The sequence below is a fragment of the Hyperolius riggenbachi genome, chromosome 6, assembly GCF_040937935.1.
Source record: "Hyperolius riggenbachi isolate aHypRig1 chromosome 6, aHypRig1.pri, whole genome shotgun sequence".
Classification (NCBI taxonomy): domain Eukaryota; kingdom Metazoa; phylum Chordata; class Amphibia; order Anura; family Hyperoliidae; genus Hyperolius; species Hyperolius riggenbachi.
In genome coordinates, this window is record NC_090651.1 from 222,800,803 (window position 1) to 222,824,457 (window position 23,655).

Genomic DNA, 23,655 nt, shown 5'->3' on the forward strand with positions numbered 1-23,655 from the left:
CAGGCATCGGCGGTGGTGGTCTGGAGGAGGATGTGGAAAGCCTCTGGCTAGAAACACATTAGGCAGAAATGCTAGCATCACGGAAAACGCTATAGTTTTTCCCGATAAGGAAAGTCTATGAGCTGCATATAAAAACACACGTGCTTTTTACAATGTGCATTTTTGAAACCGCACAACCTGCTGCAGGGTTTTCAAAAACATATATAAAACGTACATAATGGAGACGCTTAGGCCTGAGTTTTTTATGCTTTAAAAAAAAAAGAAATGATATTGTGTTTTACTCCATTGATAAAGGGAAAATATTTAAAAAGATAAACGCACCAAAAACACATGAAAAAAGCAAATGCATACAAAAATGCACCGAAAAGAAGATCCAAAGGCTCTACCTAAGTAAGTAATTGATTTCTACTTCTTTTAAAGTCACAGGTGTGCTTTAAAATGGAAGATTTGTAGTGATTATGGTTGTGTGTCAGTTATTAATGTGCTTGTCAGGACTTGTTGGGCTATAAAAGCATCCCAGAGTATATAAGCTCTAAATAGCCAAACAATAAAATACATACATTTACAGTTAAACTGCTGCAAAGATTTAACTAAACAAAATTAGATATAAAGGGCTACCATTGAAGAATTACTTCCAAAAATGCCAACAGTGTGTTTGTTTGTGCCAACAGTGTGTTTTTTTATGCCAACAGTGTGTTTATTGGCTGATATTTTAGGTCACTAATCTAGAACAGATATATTTATATGAGGATCTCTGACTTCACGCTACTCCACTGGCTGCATACTTAGTTCCTTGACATAGAAAGCACTAAAGTCAAAGGATCAATGCGACATACAGCAAAGTAGAAGTCATCAATGGCAGGCTCCACTTTCTCTCAGTACAAGTTTCTTTTAAGCATTAGGCATCTTTTATGAAGTTAACAACGCTATCCATGGCACATTTGGCTGATTCACAGCCTGGTGTATCAAAGAAACTAAATATTCCATGGAAGCCATCTTTAACATGGTGCCAGATAACTGGAACCCCATTGTCTTCCAGGCGCTTCTTGTAGAGTATACCATCATCACGGAGAACATCATACTCACAGGTTAAAATATAAGCTTTAGGTAACAAACTAAGCACAGCATCTTCGGCCAGCAATGGAGACGATGTGAGGTCCAAAGCATGTTTGAGTTTCTTATATGCATCGTGGTTAAAGGTGGGGGTCACCGGTGGTTTGTAACCTCTGACCTTAAACTCATCAGGGATGATATCAGCACTCAGCCACTTAGAGAACTTCTTCCACAGTTCAGGAGGAACATGGCTGCCACTGAGCATTTCCTTTGACATAGACGGGTTCACTCCTAGATAGTTCAGTTTGTAGAATATAGTGTGTTCTTTTAATAAAACGGGCACCATGGCATTTTGCTGGTAAGAGGGTAAAGTGTAGTCAATCATCTGGGAGCTGGGGTATATCATAACCTGGGCCAGGGGTTTTGGAATATCTGTCCTAGTTACGAGAGCTTGACAAACCGTGATCGTTAGGATACCACCAGCACTGTCTCCACAGATCATAACAGAAGACGGGTTAACGCCATATTGCTTGGCCGTCTTTAGGAAATGGATGGTGGCTTTTATGCTGTCATCAAAAGCTGCAGGACATCGGTGCTCTGGGGCCAAGCGGTACCTAAAGAAGATATTTCATGATAGTCACCAAACACTCTCTAAAATTTAAAAACACATGGTTTCTGAGTCCCCAAACGCAGTATATCAGCAGCTAGCTTTAACTCAAAAATGAATAATTTGAACACACTGCAGCAAAATGATGCTAGAATCTTAGGGACAAAATGGATTTCATCTGCCATGTGAGGAAAAATCACTATGTCTACTAAAAGGTAGATGTAGCTGACATGGGGGTTGATTCATCAAAAGCCGGTTATACTGTGGTGCATACATAGTGCATGGCAATATTATCTTCACTTGTTCCTGCAGGTACGTAGTACTCAAGTAGTGCATCAGTTGCTACAGGAACGCTCGTTAGTAACACACGTTTGTGCTACTCAAGTATCGGGAGTTATTCTAATCACGCAACTTGTGGTACTTGCAGGTGGAAGTGAAGGTAGTATTGCCATGCGCTATGTGTGCACCGCAGTATTACCAGCTTTTGATGAATTAAATTACCACTGTGTGGTAAAAAATGGCTGTTCAACTGTCCTGTGCCACCTGACTTAATGGTGAAGGGTCAAAATATTGCACCATGGGAAGGTATGGGGTGGATGCGAATATCGAATAACATTCATGGTAAACGTGAACAGCGGAGACACTTAGCGATCCTGGAAGCAGTATGTTGCTTCCAGGATTGCCTGAAACATCAGGGAATTTCAGGATCGAAACACGGCATTCGTGCAGATGATGGTAAACTACTGTATTGACACTGTCCATTCACTTAAATGGCCAGCGCATTAAAGATGACGGTTGCAGCCCGTTGTTTAGCGCCCGTGTGAACCAGCCCTTAACTGGAAGATCCTCTGGTGGATGTTTGTATTAAATTTGCCAAGTGCAAAACAGCACTACAGACTTGAAAATGGTTAGCTGAGTCAGTTTAGAACCACACTGCTATACAAATGTCTATGCCAACTAGCTCTAAGTAAATGTACACATACTGTATGTAATATGTAGGCTTTCCTACTTCCATGTGAGCTGAACTCAGTGAAGTTGAGTTAGAGTTTTTCTAACTACTTTCTGCAAGTTGCCTAACTAAACACTGACTCTTTCATGGATCTTACCCCTTCTTGCTAGTTTGGTGTTTTGCTATAGCTAGCTCATTCCAGCATTAGGATTCACCAGTAGAGTAAACTCAATGGCACAGGCATCAGGCCTGGGATCTTAAGGGTTGCAATTATGACCAGGCATGTGTTCCCAGAGGGGCCTGTATTCAATACTGCTATTTGAGGGACCCTACCTAAGACTTCTGTCTGAAGGGTCACTACCTAATACTGCTCTCTGTGAGGTAGCTACCTAATACTGCTAACTGAGGAGACAGAGGTGGCTACCTAACACTCCTATCTGAAAGGCAGCTATCTAATACTGCTGTCTTGGGGCACAAAGACTACTATCTGAGGGCCCCAAATGGCTAACAAATAATACTATCTGGGGGCTTATGCAATTATCTGGGAGTATATAGCTACTTATCTCTTACATATGGTGGCACCTGGCATCTTAATTATTTTCGTGTATATGAAAACACCCGACATCTTAAAGAGAACCCAAGACGACAGGAAAAAAAAAAAGAGTTAGATATTTACCAGGTATATGGAAGCCTCTGGATAGTCCAGAGACTTTCCCTTGTCCTTCTCGCCCCCACCATTGCCAAAACGGACCCTCTGAAAATATCCAACAAGAACTTTGCCGGATATGTTCTTGTGGCCACACTCCCTGACGTGTACGACCTCACTCGTTCATGAAGAGTAGTGAGGCTGTGAACTGTACCTGGCAGCGGCAGTGGACTCGAGGAGGACATGGGAAGGCTCTGGAGGATCCAGACACTTCCCTCTTCTTAGGTAAATATCTAACTTTTTTCCTGTGGCCAGCTTGGGTTTGCTTTAATCCTTTTATCCAGAGGCACATGGCCGCCATCTCAATGTTAGCTTAGAAGCAATGACACAGTCTTTTCTTGTCTGGCAACCACGAAAGCTCAACAGATCCCTAAAATTCTAAGTACCTTATATACTTGTGTATAAGCCTAATTTTTCAGCACAAAAAAAGTGCTGAAAAGTTACCCCCTCAGCTTCTATGCGGGTCAGTGGAGCAGAACATATGGTGGAGCAGGTTTTATTACTGAGAGAGGAGCATAAGGAATGTGTACTAGTGATTCTGCTCTTGGCAGCTGGCTCCGTGTCCATGCCACCCATCCTCTGCAACAAGGTGAGCAGTATGCGCTGCTCAAAACTACCTGTGTCCCCTGGCTTGTGGAGTGAAGCGTGAAAGCAACGTGACAGTGGTGCAATGATCAGGGATTCTTCCTGTGTGGCAATCGCTGTGTCTCATATCTATGGCGCCATCTAGTGGCGTCTTGAGACACAGCTGTATCATCCTTGGGGCACATCTGGCTATGGGAAGGGGGCTGACATACTGGGAGCACATCTAGCTACTTTAGAGGGGGCTATACTGGGGAGGGGGCTTATACGCAAGTCAATCAATGTTTCCTGGTTTCTGAGGGGAAAGTTGGCACCTCGGCTTATACGCTGGTCGGCTTATATGCAAGTATTTATGGTATACTTTACAGGTCTGTAATCTTGTTTTTGACATGTTATTAACATGAATTATTGAGCTTCTGTAACTTTTAATTTGAGGACTGTGCACTTTAGACATTCAACAACTGATGAAGAATAGTAAAGGTATATATGAAATTAGAAATATAAGGCTACGTACCCGACTGAGACCACCACAGCTTCAGACTTCTTTGAAATTTGTCGGCAGATTCTGTCATAGCTCTCTTAAAAAGGAAAATAAAGGTTGTTACATATTTGGTCTCTTGTATTAACATGAGAAATCAATGCTTAAAGTGAACCTCCAGATTAATAATCTACTCAGCAGCACTGAAAAGGTGTGGCGTTTCTTTAACAGTTTCACAGCATCAGAACTTTGTTTTTCTTACATAAGCCTTATTTTTAGCTGTACAAAAGCTAAACTCTGCCCTATCATAGAAAACTGCCCGGGCTTTTTTTCCCTGATGCTGTGCAAAGCATGATGGGATTTCCTATGTTGTTGTTCACGCTGACTAGCAACTGGGAAGGGTGATCAGCACACAGGACAGTTGGAACTGTGTCTCATGCTCCCTGTCACCTCCTTTCAACCAAAAAGATGGCTGCCGTCATGAAATCAAACATTTGCCTGTTCTTTTAAAACAAGTTGGGTAAGAGATTATATTACCTATCTATTTTAATTAATATAACTAATGTAACTTAATGACAGTATGTTTGTTTAGGCTGAAGTTCCTCTTTAAGCCCAGTACACAGTTTCAATTATGATTGGCCAATCACTGACCAATTTTACCACCTCCATCTGGTATGATGGTTTACCTACACAATCTGCTCATAGTATTCAAAGTCTTTTGGCCCTTGTACTAGATGGAGGGGGTAAAGTTGGTCAGTGATTGGCCAGTCATCATTGAAAGTGTCTACCAGGCTTAAGATTAATGTATACATTACAGTAGAAGCCTAAACTAGTAAAGCTGGAACTTGATTGGTTATTATGTATAATACAGAGGCATAACAGGAGACTTATTTAAGGAACAGTAGTGCATACGGTGTGCTTAGTGTTAAAAACTTTCGTCAAATAGATTTATGATGATGCATTCGCCCATACACTCAGCCGATTAGCGGCCGATCGATTGAAATTGATCGATCGCAAATCGATTGACCAATCGATCGATTTGCGGCCGATTTCAATCGATCTGACATGTTGGAAAATTTAGGAAGATCTGTTGAGATTGCTTATCATTTTGCATTGGACCTGATGGAAATCTGATGGCAAAAAAATGCCATCAGATCGATTTTCAATAGATTTCATACTGAAATCTATTGGAAATCTGTTCCTAGTAAAAAATGTTCCTAAACACATGAGATAGATCAGAGATCTATCTGATGATCTATCTGCTGCTAATCTAACGAGTGTATGGCCACCTTAACACGGTGGCTGGCTCTGCCTTTGACATGGGAGACCAGGGTTTGAATCCTGGCTAGGTCAAGTACCTATTCAGTAAGGAGTTCAAGGCAAGACTCCCTGACACTGCAGGGTGGCCTCTTGAGCGCGTCCCAGTGGCTGCAGCTCTTGAGCGCTTTGAGTCCGACAGGAGAAAAGCGCTATACAAATGTTCAGATTATTATTATTATTAATACTTTTATAACCATTGACTCTGAACAAGCATGCAGCAGATCAGGTGTTTTGAACACTAAGCTGCACAGCATTTAGGAAACCAGAAAGACAATGGCTATCCACTATTTATTTTATATCTGCTATACAGATCCCAATGGGAATTTATGCGTGTATCATGACAATTGTTTGTAATACTGTATATACTTGGTGTTGCATTAATCCATTGGTGTGCATGTTTTATTCTATTTATAGTATTCATAGCAGTACATCACTCCCCTTTTAACACTGCAACAGATGTGAATGTTGCAATTTGTATACATAACTATGTATTCATCCTCAAATACAGTAACATGCTATCAGGTCATCAGAAAATAATCTGCATCAGCTGCCTATTCTTGGATTTGGTTTTGACTGGCTTTTCGATGTGGAATAACCAGATGCACTAGGTTAACCACTTGAGGACCGTGGGCTTTACCCCCCTTAAGGACCAGGGGCTTTACCCCCCTTAAGGACCAGGCACTTTTTTTCCATTCAGACCACTGCAGCTTTCACGGTTTATTGCTCGCTCATACAACCTACCACCTAAATTAATTTTGGCTCCTTTTCTTGTCACTAATAAAGCTTTCTTTTGGTGCTATTTGATTGCTGCTGCGATTTTTACTTTTTATTCATCAAAAAAGACATGAATTTTGGCAAAAAAAATGATTTTTTTTAACTTTCTGTGCTGACATTTTTCAAATAAAGTAAAATTTCTGTATACATGCAGCGCGAAAAATGTGGACAAACATGTTTTTGAGTAAAAAAAAACCCATTCAGTGTATATTTATTGGTTTGGGTAAAAGTTATAGCGTTTACAAACTATGGTGCAAAAAGTGAATTTTCCCATTTTCAAGCATCTATGACTTTTCTGACCCCCTGTCATGTTTCATGAGGGGCTAGAATTCCAGGATAATATAAATAACCCCCAAATGACCCCATTTTGGAAAGAAGACATCCCAAAGTATTCACTGAGAGGCATAGTGAGTTCATAGAAGATATTATTTTTTGTCACAAGTAAGCGGAAAATGACATTTTGTGACAAAAAAGAAAAAAAAAAAAAGTTTCCATTTCTTCTAACTTGCGACAAAAAAAAAATGAAATCTGCCACGGACTCACCATGCCCCTCTCTGAATACCTTGAAGTGTCTACTTTCCAAAATGGGGTCATTTGTGGGGTGTGTTTACTGTCCTCGCATTTTGGGGGTGCTAATTTGCAAGCACCCCTGTAAAGCCTAAAGGTGCTCATTGGACTTTGGGCCCCTTAGCCCAGTTAGGCTGCAAAAAAGTGCCACACATGTGGTATAATGTGTTTTGGGGTGTATTTTTACACATACCGATGCTGGGTGGGAGAAATATCTCTGTAAATGACATTTTTTTATTTTTATTTTTTTTACACACAATTGTCCATTTACAGAGATCTTTCTCCCACTCAGCATGGGTATGTGTAAAAATACACCCCAAAACACATTATACTACTTCTCCTGAGTATGGCGATACCACATGTGTGGCACTTTTTTGCACCCTAACTGCGCTAAGGGGCCCAAAGTCCAATGAGTACCTTTAGGATTTCACAGGTCATTTTGAGAAATTTCGTTTCAAGACTACTCCTCACGGTTTAGGGCCCCTAAAATGCCAGGACAGTATAGAAACCCCACAAATGACCCCATTTTAGAAAGAAGACACCCCAAGGTATTCCGTTAGTAGTACGGTGAGTTCATAGAAGATTTCATTTTTTGTCACAAGTTAGCGGAAAATGACACTTTGTGAAAAAAAACAATAAAAATCAATTTCCGCTAACTTGTGAATAACTTTCTAAAATGGGGTCACTTGTGGGGTTCCTATACCACCCTGGCATTTTACGGGCCCAAAACCGTGAGTAGTCTGGAAACCAAATGTCTCAAAATGACTGTTCAGGGGTATAAGCATCTGAAAATTTTGATGACAGGTGGTGTATGAGGGGGCGAATTTTGTGGAACCGGTCATAAGCAGGGTGGCCTTTTAGATGACAGGTTGTATTGGGCCTGATCTGATGCTAGGGGGGTGACAGGAGGTGATTGATGGGTGTCTCAGGGGGTGGTTAGAGGGGAAAATAGATGCAATCAATGCACTGGGGAGGTGATCGGAAGGGTGTCTGAGGGGGATCTGAGGGTTTGGCCGAGTGATCAGGAGCCCACACGGGGCAAATTAGGGCCTGATCTGATGGGTAGGTGTGCTAGGGGGTGACAGGAGGTGATTGATGGGTGTCTCAAGGTGTGATTAGAGGGGGGAATAGATGCAAGCAATGCACTGGCAAGGTGATCAGGGCTGGGGTCTGAGGGCATTCTGAGGGTGTGGGCGGGTGATTGAGTGCCCTAGGGGCAGATAGGGGTCTAATCTGATGGATAGCAGTGACAGGGGGTGATTGATGGGTAATTAGTGGGTGTTTGGAGGAGAGAACAGATGTAAACAATGCACTTGGGAGGTGATCTGACGTCGGATCTGCGGGCAATCTATTGGTGTGGGTGGGTGATCAGATTGCCCGCAAGGGGCAGGTTAGGGGCTGATTGATGGGTGCAGGGACAGGGGGTGATTGATGGGTGGCAGTGTCAGGGGGTGATTGATGGGTGGCAGTGACAGGGGGTGATTGATGGGTGATTGACAGGTGATTGACAGGTGATCAGTGGGTTATTACAGGGAAGAACAGATGTAACTAATGCACTGGTGAATTGATAAGGGGGGGTCTGAGGGCAATCTGAGCGTGTAGGCGGGTGATTGGGTGCCCGCAAGGGGCAGATTAGGGTCTGATCTGATGGGTAATTAGTGGGTGTTTAGGGTAGAGAACAGATGTAAACACTGCACTTGGGAGGTGATCTGCTGTGGGCGATCAGGGGGCAGGGGGGGGGGGAGATCAGTGTGCTTGGGTGCAGACTAGGGTGGCTGCAGCCTGCCCTGGTGGTCCCTCAAACACTGGGACCACCAGGGCAGGAGGCAGCCTTTATAATAAACTTTGTATAAATTACGAAGTGTATTACACACTTTGTATGCGGCGAACGTGAGGTTAACATCCCGCCGGCGCTTCCGTATGGCCGGCGGGATGTTGCGGCGGGTGAGCGGAGTCAGGCGCCAGCGGAGGATCACGTCACGGATGACGCGATCGCTCCGCCCATGCCCCTACAAGGACCACCGCCTCTGTGGGTGAGCTGGTCCTTGCGGGGTCCACTTCCCGGCCGCCTCTGTGCGTTAGGTGGTCGGGAAGTGGTTTTAAAGTGCACTCCTATGTTTGTAGTAAACATGACACTGTGTACATTGAGGCACAAGCATAAGCAATTATCAGGATTACTCCAGAGCCCCAGGGTAGGAACACACTAGGCAGAAACCCTAGCATTGCGTAAAACGCTAGTGTTAACGCGTATAATGTAAGTCAATGGGAGGCATGAAAAAATGCATAGGTTTGTGTTCTGTTTCAGAAAACGCTGAACTTGCTTCATATTCTTTCAAAACGCATCTAATGTATGTCAATGGTGGCGCAGACATATAGCGTTTATTGCGGTTTTTTATGCTTTTTTTGATGCGTTGAAAAAAAAATGGATGTATTTCCGCTTCCTGTTGACTTCCTAGTGATTTGCTATAAAACGTATATAAAAAAAACGCATACAAAAAGCACAAAAACGCATTTGTGATTTATATGTGCAAACCTTACATGCATTAACCATTTCTGCCGCCCGGACGCGAAGCTCACGTCCGGGCGGCTGCTCCGATGCGGTGTCGCGCTTCGGCGCGCTCCCGTCCGCGATCGCGTGGTGTCCCCCGGTAGCCCTGGGATCAGTGAAAGGGAACATGGTTCCCAATCACCGATCCCTTTCCCCTGCAGAAAAACCGAAGCGCTCACCCGTGAGGCTTCAGTTCTTCTGCCCGGAAGAATTTCCACATCCCCCTTGTACTTCCACTTAGCAAGAAGTACAAGGAGGGAAACCAAAAATGAAGGTGGCCATCTTGTGGCCAAATAGTAAAACTACATCTACACATGTTTTTCATTATAATTTCCACATATAGCAACATTAAAAATTAATTGTTCATGTCCCACACCAAAATATTCCCTAAATAACATTTTTAATGGAAAAAAATAAATTACAATTAAAAAAACAGACATAAATAGTTACCTAAGGGTCTTAACTTTTTAAATATGCATTTGAAGGGGGTATACTACAAACATTTTTTAAATTATAAGCTTGTAAATAGTGATGGATGCAAAACGGAAACAATGCACCTTTATTTCCAAATAAAATATTGGCGCCATACATTGTGATAGGGACAAAATTTAAATGGTATAATAACCGAGACATACAGGCAAATAAAATACATAGGTTTTAATTATGGTAGCATGGATTATTTTAAAGCTATAATGGCTGAAAACTGAGAAATAATGAATTTTTTCCATTTTTTTTCTTATTAATCCTGTTAAAATGCATTTTTTTTTCTGCTGTTATGGTTTGGAGTTATCACATACTTAAGGAGCACTGGCCCTTTAATAGTCAGCACCAAACAGTTGCATGCTGGGAGTTCTTTTTATCTAGAATATATTCCTGCTCTTCCATTTATTTCCCTGCCTTTCTGAAACACGATATCCTGCTCACTTATGTTTACATGCAAGGTTGAGGTGACTCAGCGATTGGAGGAGAAAAGAAAGAAATGTAAAGGGCAGAAATGACATCAGCATTTAGCCTCAAACTGTGGGCAAAGACATGGCTCCCACCAGGAACAGAATTCTCTTCATTTACTATATAAAATTCACTGAAATCAAAACGTGGACAGTACAATACATGTGTTATATAAGAAGATCAAGTATTTATCTACTTATGTGTTTTTTTCCCTTGCATAGTATGGCTAATCCTTTTGCTTTAAGGCCTCTTTTCCACGGACTGTTGAACTGTGTGCTCAGCAAGCAGTTACTTGGCAGCAGTGAGCAGTCATTGATGACGCGTCATTAGAAGCCCGGCACTAGAGGAAGCCGGGCAGAGAAGCCGGATGTCTTCAATTGACACGGGCATGATGGAGGAGGTAAGATGCTACGGCTGCTTGCACGAGGGGGCCCCGAGGCACAAGGGGGAGTGAGGAGACGCAGGTAGGGATGGAGCCAGGCACAGCAGGGACACAGGAGGACACGGGGGCTAACCAGAGGACACAGGGGGCCGAGCACAGGATACAGGGGGCACGACGAGGACACAAGGGGCCGACAAGAGGACACAGTGGGCTGACAAGAGGACACAGTGGGCTGACAAGAGGACACAGTGGGCTGACAAGAGGACACAGTGGGCTGACAAGAGGACACAGTGGGCTGACAAGAGGACACAGTGGGCCGACAAGAGGACACAGTGGGCCGACAAGAGGACACAGTGGGCTGACAAGAGGACACAGTGGGCCGACAAGAGGACACGAGGCCGAGCAGAGGACACAGGGGGCTGACCAGAGGACACAGGTCACTGGGGGAGGCCAGAGGACACAGGTGGCCAACCATAGGACACAGCAGGGAGACTAGGACATGGGGGGACACTGGAGGACACGGGGGGAGGGGACAGGAGGACACGAGGCATACAGGAGGACACATGGGGCATACAAGATGACACATAGGGCATACAAGATGACACATGGGGGACACGAGGGACATAGGAGGATACCATTTGGGGGAGGGCATGTACAAGACGCTAAACCTGGGTGCATCTTATATTCCGGAGCGTCTTATACGGCGGAAAATACTGTACTTTTTGTCATAGACCCTGAACAAGCATACAGTTAGGCCTCTTTTCAATGGGCTGTTGAACTGTGTGCTCAGCAAGCAGTTACCGGGCAGGCAACAGTAAGCTGTTACCAGGCAGCAGTAAGCAGTTACCAGGCAGCAGTAAGCAGTTACCAGGCAGCAGTAAGCAGTTACCAGGCAGCAGTAAGCAGTTACCAGGCAGCAGTAAGCAGTTACCAGGCAGCAGTAAGCAGTTACCAGGCAGCAGTAAGCAGTTACCAGGCAGCAGTAAGCAGTTACCAGGCAGCAGTAAGCAGTTACCAGGCAGCAGTAAGCAGTTACCAGGCAGCAGTAAGCAGTTACCAGGCAGCAGTAAGCAGTTACCAGGCAGCAGTAAGCAGTTACCAGGCAGCAGTAAGCAGTTACCAGGCAGCAGTAAGCAGTTACCAGGCAGCAGTAAGCAGTTACCAGGCAGCAGTAAGCAGTTACCAGGCAGCAGTAAGCAGTTACCAGGCAGCAGTAAGCAGTTACCAGGCAGCAGTAAGCAGTTACCAGGCAGCAGTAAGCAGTTACCAGGCAGCAGTAAGCAGTTACCAGGCAGCAGTAAGCAGTTACCAGGCAGCAGTAAGCAGTTACCAGGCAGCAGTAAGCAGTTACCAGGCAGCAGTAAGCAGTTACCAGGCAGCAGTAAGCAGTTACCAGGCAGCAGTAAGCAGTTACCAGGCAGCAGTAAGCAGTTGCCAGGCAGCAGTAAGCAGTTGCCAGGCAGCAGTAAGCAGTTGCCAGGCAGCAGTAAGCAGTTGCCAGGCAGCAGTAAGCAGTTGCCAGGCAGCAGTAAGCAGTTGCCAGGCAGCAGTAAGCAGTTGCCAGGCAGCAGTAAGCAGTTGCCAGGCAGCAGTGAGCAGTTACCAGGCAGCAGTGAGCATTTACCAGGCAGCAGTGAGCAGTTACCAGGCAGCAGTGAGAAGCAGTGAGCAGTTACCAGGCAGCAGTGAGCAGTTACCAGGCAGCAGTGAGCAGCTACCAGGCAGCAGCAAACAGTTGTGAGAGTTTGAGAGGCATTTCACTGCCTATCAACTGTTCATGGAAAATGGGCCTTAGATGTTTGAAGTCTGACTGCATTTGCTGCATGCCTGTTTCAGGTGTGTGATTGAGACACTACTGATGCATGAAAGATTTGCAGCGCTGACAGGCAACTGGTATTGTTTAACCTGTTGCCAACCACCTCACGCCAATTGGACCGCCTAACAGCAATTGGCGTAGAGTCCTGGGGGCGGAGATTGCAGGGGATCGCGCACTCCGATGCACACGGATCCCGGCTTGAGTGACAGAGCTCTGCTCCACCATCAGTCTCCCAACAGCAATCGCCGCCAAGAGACTGTTAGATGGCGAAACCGCTGTCTATTTACATTGTACAGCGCTGTGTACTAAGGACAGCCATGTCACTCGGCTGTCCCCTGGGGAGGCACAGGAGCGATCGGCTCTCAAAGGCTGATGCCTATGACAGCCGATCGCGGTGATTGGTTGGCGGGGGAAGGGAGGGAGGGAAAAAGAATAAATACAAAATTAGTGAAATTGAATTGCATGTTTGGGCAGATCGACCAAGAGAGAGATCTCTCTCTGATGGAAGAGAGATCTGTCTGCAGCCCATACACCACAGTTCAATTCCCGATCAATTTCGAGCTGAAATCGATCCGTAATCAGCATTGCGACGCCGCATCCATCACCTCACCGGCCCAACGCTAACCACTTAATATTCACACACACGCCCACGTGTACAGTGGCACCCACATGAGGGCATGTGTATGGAGAGAGGGCAGCGCCTGGAGGCAGCAGCGGACAGGTAATGTATACTGCACTTGGCAGCTGGGGAGGGGGGGTTCATGCAACATTAGGGGGGGCATCCTTGAGATATCGCTCACCGGTACTGCCAATTGCTCCACTACAGCCCAACATCTTGCAGCATGTCCGACCGATTCATGCGATCAATTTTGGCCCAAAATTGGCCGCATTGTCAATTGGGCATGCACTTGGTGGCACCAATTTTCATCTGATTCAGTCATATTGAATCGGATGGTCAATCGGCCGTCAAGTCACCTCATGTATGGCCACCTTTACATTCCTGCCTCAGCATGAAAGTAAATTAGAAATGTGAGGTAGAAGCAAATGAAATCAGTAGATTTCAATTAAAGGACACCTGAACTGAGAGGGATATGGTGGCTGATATAAATCACACACTTGAAACAAGAATGTGGCCAATCCAGTCAGGCTTCAGTAAGAAACACCTGATTTGTATGCTGTTGAGGGTCTATGGCAGGGGTGCCCACACTGTTTTGGCTTGGAAGCCCCTACCCTAACCCCCCCCCCCCCAAAAAAAAAATAAGATACCCTTCACAAAAGCCTACCCCCCCCCCCCCCTCCCACACACACACACACACACCAACCCAGAATAAATAGCCAGATGTTTTCCTGTGCCTCCAGAGTATAAGCAGCGCCCCTCCGCAGCATAGACAGCCCCCCGTATTTGCAGCCCTCATCCCCAGCAGAGACAGCCACATGTGCCCATATGCCCCCAGTATTGGCAGCCACCCTCCCCAGCATAAACAGATGTGCCCCCAGCCTCTGCACTGCTTCAACTATTGGGAAATTACTGTGAAAGTTGAGGTTGACAGTATTCTGTCAAAAGCAGAGTCTTCATGGACTTTTGTTGTAGGACACTTTTGGCCATTTCAGTGTCTCCTCCCCCTAATGAAATACCTATCTTATACACTGTCCCTGACCTAGACCAATGATCTGCAAACTTGGCTCTCCAGCTGTTAAGGAACTACAAGTCCCACAATGCATTTGCCTTTATGAATCATGACTGTGGCTGTCAGACTCCTGCAATGCATTGTTGGATCTGTAGTTCCTTAAAAGCTGGAGAGCCAAGTTTACAGATCACTGACCTAGGCACATGTTTAGTAGCAAACAAAATTGTGAATTATATGTTTCGTTGTGAACTAAGCAATCTGTTCAGATTCTAGAGATTGTCACTAGGTTTGTGGAGGCGAGGAAAATAAGTATAAAACATATGAACTAAGCAATCTGTTCAGATTCTAGAGATTGTCACTAGGTTTGTGGAGGCGAGGAAAATAAGTATAATGAGTTCCATCTCCAATGCGGCTAATTTTACTAATGCAGGAAAATAAAACTACCTGGATAAAATGTACTGCAAATGCAGTACAGATTCCATGCTTGGAAAGTCCTCTGTAAAAAAAGCAGGCAGGTTGCCACAAGAGAGATGAAATAGGGAGGAAAAAGTACAGCATGTTCCAGAACTCGTGCAGTTCTGACACGTGTTTATGGAACAGCTTTGGAGAAAGCAGAATTTCAAATTAAAAAGTGAAGTTGCCCAGCATATTGAAATTGAGAACACTTCATTTGACTACTTACCAATACTTCCAAACATGAATCCACCCCCATGTAAAAACACAACTCCTTTTCTATCTCCAGCAGAGGGCGCTGTAGGCTGGTAAATTCTCACAGGCACGCATTCAAATTTCAGGTTTTTTATGAGGAGTTCTGGGTCATCTCCCAACTTACGCTTGTGTGAATTTATCACCAGGCGAAAAAGAACAATCCAGCTGCATATTCCAAGTTTTTCCAGCGTCTTCCCCTGTTTGGAATGGAGAGCAAAAGAAAATTATTGTTTTTATGCATCATAATCTTCACCTCAAGACCATAAATGTCTAGACTGCAGGGGTGTCAAACTCAAATAGACGGAGGGCCAAAATGAAAAACTTAGACCAGGCCAAGTGCCAACAGTATACAGTACAGTATAACAGTATAAGGTGGGCAGCACGGTAGCGTAGTGGTTGGCGCTCTCGCCTTGCAGTGCTGGGTCCCTGGTTTGAATCCCAGCCAGGTCAACTTCTGCAAGGAGTTTGTATGTTTTCTCCGTGTTCGCGTGGGTTTCATCTGCACACTCCGGTTTCCTCCGATATCCCAAAAACATACAGATAAATTAATTGGCTACCACCTAAATTGGCCCTAGACTAGGATACATGCACTACACGATATGTACATAGACATACAGTGGTTTTCAAAAGTATTCGGCCCCTTGAAGTTTTCCACATTTTGTCATATTACTGCCACAAACATGAATCAATTTTATTGGAATTCCACGTGATAGACCAATACAAAGTGGTGTACACATGAGAAGTGGAATGAAAATCATACATGATTCCAAACATTTTTTTTTACATAACTGCAAAGTGTGGTGTCCGTAATTATTCAGCCCCTTTGGTCTGAGTGCAGTCAGTTGCCCATAGACATTGCCTGATGAGTGCTAATGACTAAATAGAGTGCACCTGTGTGTAATCTAATGTCAGTAGAAATACAGCTGCTCTGTGACGGCCTCGGAGGTTGTCTAAGAGAATATTGGGAGCAACAACACCATGAAGTCCAAAGAATACACCAGGCAGGTCAAGGATAAAGTTATTGAGAAATTTAAAGCAGGCTTAGGCTATAAAAAGATTTCCAAAGCCTTGAACATCCCAAGGAGCACTGTTCAAGCGATCAGTGGAATGGAATGAGTATGGCACAACTGTAAACCTACCAAGACAAGGCCGTCCACCTAAACTCACAGGCCGAACAAGGAGAGCGCTGATCAGTGCAGTCAAGAGGCCCATGGTGACTCTGGATGAGCTGCAGAGATCTACAGCTCAGGTGGGGGAATCTGTCCATAGGACAACTATTAGTCGTGCACTGCACAAAGTTGGCCTTTATGGAAGAGTGGCAAGAAGAAAGTCATTGTTAACAGAAAAGCTTAAGAAGTTCCGTTTGCAGTTTGCCACAAGCCATGTGGGGGACACAGCAACCATGTGGAAGAAGGTGCTCTGGTCAGATGAGACCAAAATGGAACTTTTTTGCCAAAAAAATACAAAACGCTATGTGTGGCGGAAAACTAACACTGCACATCCCTCTGAACACACCATCCCCACTGTCAAATACGATGGTGGCAGCATCATGCTCTGAGGTTGCTTCTCTTCAGCAGGGACAGGGAAGCTGGTCAGAGTTGATGGGAAGATGGATGGAGCCAAACACAGGGCAATCTTGGAAGAAAACCTCTAGGAGTCTGCAAAAGACTTGAGACTGGGGCGGAGGTTCACCTTCCAGCAGGACAATGACCCTAAACATAAAGCCAGGGCAACAATGGAATGGTTTAAAACAAAACATATCCATGTGTTAGAATGGCCCAGTCAAAGTCCAGATCTAAATCCAATAGAGAATCTGTGGCTAGATCTGAAAACTGCTGTTCACAAACGCTGTCCTTCTAATCTGACTGAGCTGGAGCTGTTTTGCAAAGAAGAATGGGCAAGGAATTAAGTCTGTAGATGTGCAAAGCTGGTAGAGACATACCCTAAAAGACTGGCAGCTATAATTGCAGCAAAAGGTGGTTTTACTAAGTATTGACTCAGGGGGCTGAATAATTACGCACACACCACTTTGCAGTTATTTAAAAAAAATGTTTGGAATCTTGTATGATTTTCGTTCCACTTCTCACGTGTACACCACTTTGTATTGGTCTTTCACATAGAATTCCAATAACATTGATTCATGTTTGTGGCAGTAATAAGACAAAATGTGGAAAACTTCAAGGGGGCAGAATACCTTTGCAAACCACTGTATATGACTATGGTAGGGACTAAATTGTGAGCCCCTCTGAGGGACAGTTACTGACAAGACAATATACTCAAACAGTGCTGCATAATATGCCGGCGCTATATAAATACAAAGTAGGTAGCCAGGTATAGGTGTTCTTATACACCCCTGTATAAGAAGCCAGGTATAGGTGCCCCCAGTATCGGTAGCCAAGAATAGGTGCCTTCAGTATAGATAGCCAGGCATATGTGCCCCCAGTATAGGTTAGTGAGGTATAGGTGGCTCCAGTATAAGTTAGCCAGGTAGGTTCCCCAGTATAGGTTAGCCAGGTAGGTGCCCCCAGTATAGGTAGCCAGGCATAGGTGCCCCCGGTATAGATTAGCCAGGTAGGTTCCTCCAGTAGGTAGACAGCCTGCCCCTGACCCCCCATCCTCTTCGCTACATTCCCAGCAGCGTGGCATGCAGCACAGGCACAGAGCATTTCCCCTGGTAACGGCGCGTATACAGGAAGTACTTTCTGCATACGCACCTACTAGGAGGAGCCGTTCTCCTGTCTGAGTGTCACCGCTGATGCCTGTGCTGCATGCATGTAGGGAAGAGGATCAAGGGAGTGGACTGGGGTGCAGGACGGGATGCCGACTCCAGGAGGTAAAGGAGCGGCGGCCTGGGAGAAAGAGATCCCAAACCGGTCTAAGAAGACATTAGGAGACGGAGCAACGGAATGATAGAGCGTAGCCACGCTCTATCACTCGTACAAGGAGGATGAGGGCAGAGCAAGGCTCATCAATGAAAGGGGCCGCCACAAGCAGGGCAAGTTGAGAGATGGAGGGAGGGGGCCAAGCCACGGGCCAAGTTTTAAAGGGCCAGGGCAGGTCAAGTTTTATGGTGCTGCGGTACAAAATGTGGCCTGTGGGCCAGAGTTTGACATATATGGTTATAGTGATTATATTCAGTAGTCCAATTCCCTTCTAGTCACACAGGAGACCTCAGTGTCACAGGAGTTGAATGGTCTTTTGTTGGGGCAATGACAGGAATAACAACCTGGCAGAAGGCCAGTATTTGTTGCAGAACTCATGTAGAAGCATGATGTCAGTTTGAATATGTGAGGTTTGTAAGGCTTGGATTTGCTGTGATGACTTCCTGGTTTAAAGGTACCCGGAGCAGTGACTTAAAAGATTTCACTTACCTGGGGCTTCCTCCAGCTTACCGTAGGCCGCAAGGTCCCCCGGCATCGTTCTGACTCCTCTCCGTGTCCCTCCAGCGGCTCTGTTACCGACGACACCTGGGCCGGCCCGGGTGTCGGGCCAGCTCTTCCCGGATCCTGACGCTTGTCGTCATCACGCCGCCCGCTACACGTCATCACGGTGGCCGGCGTGACAGGCTTGTGCATATGCAGTTTTCTAACGCTAAACCGCGCATGCGCAGACCTGTCACGCCGGCCGCCGTGAGGAGGTGTAGGGGCCGGCGTGATGACTTCGAGCGTCAGGAACCGGGAACAGCCGGCCCGGGTTTCGCCGGTAACAGGAGCTGCTGGACGGACACGGAGAGGGGCCCGGAGGACGCCGGGGGACCTCGCGTCCTACGGTGGGCTGGAGGAAGCCCCAGGTAAGTGAAATCTTTTAATTTAAGTCACTGCTCAGGGTCCCTTTAAAGAAAACCAAAGATGTCATAAAATAAAAATGTTATACTCACCCGGGGCTTCCTACAGCCCTATAAGCACCGATGCATCCCTCGCCATCCTCCCGTGTGCGCATGCACGGCCCTTCCGCACATGCGCAAAGGAGCCGACTGGCACGACTGAGCAGGACTACCAGGACTGATTGCGGCTGAACAGAGGCACCCAGGAGGATGGCAAGGGACGCATCCGTGCTCATGGGGCTGGAGGAAGCCCCAGGTGAGTATAAAATCTTTATTTTATGACATCTCTGTTACATTTTAAGGGCTTAGGGCCCTTTCACACTGAGGCAGTGCGGTAAATTTATCAAACCCCACCGCAGCCTAATGCTAATCATGTAAGTCTATGGTAACATGCGTACTTTTAAAAAACAGGCCACAATTATCTGCAACGCGCATGCACAGAAGCATATTTTAGAAATACGCTTACGCGCAGGTCATCGATTGCCAAGCAGGAAGTGAGCATCATCTTCCTGCTTGGCCAGATGCCAGATGGAAATACTGTATAGTAACGCCTGTTTCTGGCGGTGCGGTATGACTGCCGCACTGCCAATATGCAGTATGAAGCCGGTCTCAGGGTCAGGCAGATATGTTGATAATCATGGCTTGCATGCACATTGTAAGCAGCCTGGAACAAAAAACAACAGGAATTGTAATTCCATGCTATATACATTTTGCATTAACCTTCCAAACTGGAATTATTTGCATCACATTGATCATGATTGACAAAAAAAAAAATACAATTTCTTGTTGCAGGGAGTCTTGCTTCACTGTCCCTTCTGCCACCACAGAACATTTCAGTATGTTCCAATATTTACAGGTCATATAACAAGATATTACACACAACACTGATAAGACAGAGCACACATCAACTCACCAGGATAGTTAAACCTGTCCATGCTGTGTGGATTGATTTTAGAAGTTTGGGATTGGCAATACCAGGTGGATACTCCGCTTTTGAGCTTTCGAGGTAGGTAGCTCCAATAAACAGCAGGAAACAGACAAACAGGAAAGTTCCTATCACAAGTAGCAACATAATTGCAAATTCTCCTGTCTGCTCTGAGGATTACACCAGTGTTGTTCTGCAGGAATGTTAAACTTTATGCTTTGCACTTCCTGATTCTCCAGTTCCACTGATGATCATCGCCATCTAGCAGCTGCATGTGTGAATTACCACACATGCACATACAATGGTAATAGCAGTAATACCTGACAGCTATGAGAAGATGAATTACCACACACTCAATGGTAAGACCTGACAGCTATGGCTGACAATAAAATTCTATCGTACCAGCACCAGTTTTCATCCTTCAAAGAGCCCCGATAGTGTTTCCTTCCCTCACAATGCCTCTCATAGTTTGTGTCAACCCACGCTGCTTCCTGCTAAACAAGAAGTATAGTGTGTATAAGCGTCTTTGCATAGGAGAAGACCAGCGGCAAGTGATTGGCGATTTGAACCAGGGAGGTGAGTTACTGACTATTTACAGCACTTCCCTGCGCTAACTCTGCAGTCGGAGGGGGAAGCACGGAGGGCGGCCCAGGAGAGTAAGCGAGGGAGAGGTCGGGCTGCCCTCCCTGCGGCTGACTCCCCCTCCATTACAGCGCCCCCCTCCCTCAGCACTCAGGGCAACCGCATGGGCTGCACGGCCCTAGAAACGGGCCTGGTTGCATAAAATGTGTTCTATCATGTATATACATTCACAGTGGAAAAAAAATATTGATTAATGTGCATAGATCTTCCATTTCTGTTAGAATTCAGGATTCAAAATCCTAATACACGACGGTACTATAAACTTATCAGATTAAGCAACTTGGGGTTCATTCATAAAGTTGCGATGCTACAGTAAAGGCTTAAATACAGCACTCGCACGGTAGTGCTGCATAGCTTGCGGTGCTAAGATACAGGCGCTCCTTTTAAAAGTATGTGCGCTCCTATGAGTATTGCGACCACAATACTTCACTAGCATGGCCGCTAATATGTTAAACAATTAATTAAAGGACAACTGCAGTGAGAAGAATATGACGGCTGTGATTTATTTACTTTTAAATAATACCAGTTGCATGGCAACCCTGCTGATCTATTTGGCTGCAGTAGTGTCTGAATAACACCAGAAACAAGCATGCAGTTAATCTTGTTAGATCTGGCAATAATGTCACCTGCAACACACACAACTGCTTACTCCCAGTTAGTCAGGTGTACTGTTATACACCCTTTGACTGCTGTACCAAATCTAGCAGGAATTGCATAAATTACTGTAGGTAGCATTCAGGTGGGAGGCTTCGGTTGGACGTAATCATAGATTACATGGCTAGCAGGGACTCCCCGTGTAGGCTCATCTCCCACACGGTCTCCTCCCTAACCACTCACCTGTCAACCGCATCCTGGAAGCTGCAAAAAGAGAAATTTAAATCACAAACACTGGTTCAAATGACAGCCGGGGGGCCCCGGACTGGCTGACTGGAGTCTGCTGACCAAAAAAAGGTAGGAAATTGCTTTAGCTGGGACTGAGCAATTGTGTGTGTTGCAGTTAGCATTCAGTTTAGAGGCAGTGGTGGTGAGAGTTCCAGGGCCCACCTGTACTTTCCTCTGGGTATCGCATGGTGGTTTAGGGGCCCCGGCCAGTGAGAGAGTCCGGGCCCCGGCTGTCATGTAAACCAGTGTTTGTGATTTTAATAATGTCACCTGATCTGCTGCATACTTGTTCAGGGTCTATGGCTAAAAGTATTAGCGGCAGAGTATCAGCAGGATAGCCAGGCAACTGGAAATAAATATCCCTATCCACTTCAGTTGTCCTTTAATGTAGTAGCGGCCACGCTAGTGCCTAGTGAAGGACCTTGTAGGAGCGTGCTTACTTTTAATCATCTGCTAGGAGTATAGTACCGTCTTGTTAGGATCTGGAATCCCGACTCTTGTACTCTCACATAAATGAAAGATCTATGCTCAGTAATCAATATTTTTTTCCACAGTGAATCAGTAAACTCGTTCTGGAACTCGGGCTGCCACTTATGTCTAAGGGGGAGTGTACATCCAGATTTCTTATTCAATATCCCATATTATATATCTGTGAGCAGACCCCTGTCCTGTTGGCTGCCGCCACATATCCTTTTGAACAGGGTGTCCTTCCTAGACATCTCCCTTCTCTTCCCCGGGTCGTCAGGAAATATCTAAATTGGGTTAGACTCCATTCATCTAGGTTGGTCCTCTGAAGTCTAATTTCAACCTTGGATTAGGGCCTCCAGTTCTCCCCATCTACCAGTATATCAGCCCGACAGTGTCTTCAGACCCCTCCAGTTCCTATATGCCTAACTGCTCCACCCCATTTCTAAGTGTGAAAATATAGAGAACCAGGAGGGGGGCAGGTACACTGTCAGATCCCCCTTTAAAGCAAAACTGTAGAAGACATTTAGTGTATTTTTTATTAGACAACCGGCCTAATGTACCGTAAATCTTTTAACTGTTTCTTTAACCAGGGCTTATTTGTCAATACGGTCCTAACTAGGTTTTGCTCCATATGCACACACTGTTTTTGTCTGCCATTTCTATGCCAATCTATGATTCTGGTCATTATATCTGAGTCATAGTACAGCCATGGATTTAATACTCACAATCCATGGCCAGTTGGCCACCCTCCTCCCTAGTCTGTGTCATGAGTTTTTGCAGTATTATCTTATACGATTCGTATTATTTATAAAAGACTTATCTTTCATAAAAATATATATACAGTATAATGGTATTATTATTGTACCTAAACCAATTGATAATGTTGCTGAAAAGTGAACCTGAGATGAAACGCATCTCAGGTTTTATACTTACCTAAGGCTTCCTTTAAGCCCCCTTGAGGCCACTCAGTCCCTCACTGTCTCTCCAGGTGGCTCCTGTCCACTGCAATATGGCCCGGTAGTCTGGCCGAGTCTCGCTTTGTTGCGCATGCATGGGCCGGCTGCGAACGAGCCCCTGCCCCGCTCCTATGGCCAGGAGCGTACTGCGTCTGCGCGGTAACTACTGTGCAGGCCGCATGTGTGACAAAGCGCAACTCGGCTAGGCTATTGGGCCGTCCAGCGGGGGACAGGAGCCACCAATGGAGACGACAAGGGACTGAGCGGCCTCAAGGGGGCTTAAGGAAGCCCCAGGTAAGTATGGTACTTGAGACTTCTTTCGTCTCACGTACCCTTTAACCACTTCGGGACCAGCACCCTCTGCCCCCTTAAGGACCAGAGGGTGCTGGTCCCGTAAACCGCTGCTTCCCGATGAATTGCCGCTAAAATCCGCCGCTCCCGAAGAACACGCCGCTCTGTCCCCGCCGCAGGCTGCTCTCTCTGCCGTCGGTATGATGGCAGAGCGCTGTGCGCCAGTCAGGAGCTGCTTTCATTGGCTCCTGACCCTGTCACTTCATGTAAGCCAATGGGAATGGCTTACATGAATGACAGGGCCAGGAGCCAATGAAAACGGCTCCTGCCCGGCGCACAGTGCTCTGCCGTCATAGAGGCGGCAGGGCAGCACATTTCCGCGCAGACCGAGCGGGGACAGCGGCGGAGACGGGTGGGGGTGCGCGGTCAATGGGACGTAGAGTTTACGTCCGGTCAGAACCGCAGCGCCCCCTGCCCGCCGTAGATTTATACTGCGGCGGTCCGCAGTAGGTTAAAGATGGACTCAGCAGTCAGAATGGAGAAGCCAATCATAATTCCAAAGACTCTGATTTAGTTTCTAGTGAATTCTTTATGAACACATG

General features: G+C 45.8%; 1 protein-coding gene across 1 annotated transcript; it reads right to left on the reverse strand.

Annotated features, from left to right (window-relative positions):
* Positions 1-654: 654 nt before the first annotated feature.
* Positions 655-20,018, reverse strand: LOC137522657 (arylacetamide deacetylase-like 4). The gene is made up of 4 exons (XM_068242728.1): positions 19,803-20,018; positions 15,041-15,263; positions 4,412-4,475; positions 655-1,667 (listed from the first exon to the last, which is right to left on the reverse strand). Exons 1-4 carry the CDS (start codon positions 19,959-19,961, stop codon positions 899-901), a joined length of 1,215 nt encoding a protein of 404 aa, XP_068098829.1. The 5' UTR covers positions 19,962-20,018; the 3' UTR covers positions 655-898.
* Positions 20,019-23,655: the final 3,637 nt, after the last annotated feature.

Bases quoted from the DNA above. Each gene is read 5' to 3' on its own strand.
- LOC137522657 (XM_068242728.1), bottom strand. From the start codon at position 19,961: ATGTTGCTACTTGTGATAGGAACTTTCCTGTTTGTCTGTTTCCTGCTG. The intron at 4,476-15,040 runs GTAAGTAGTCAA...TTCCTTTTTAAG, and splicing joins ATTCATGTTTGGAAGTATTG to AGAGCTATGACAGAATCTGC. The intron at 1,668-4,411 runs GTACGTAGCCTT...TATCTTCTTTAG, and splicing joins GCTGTGGTGGTCTCAGTCGG to GTACCGCTTGGCCCCAGAGC.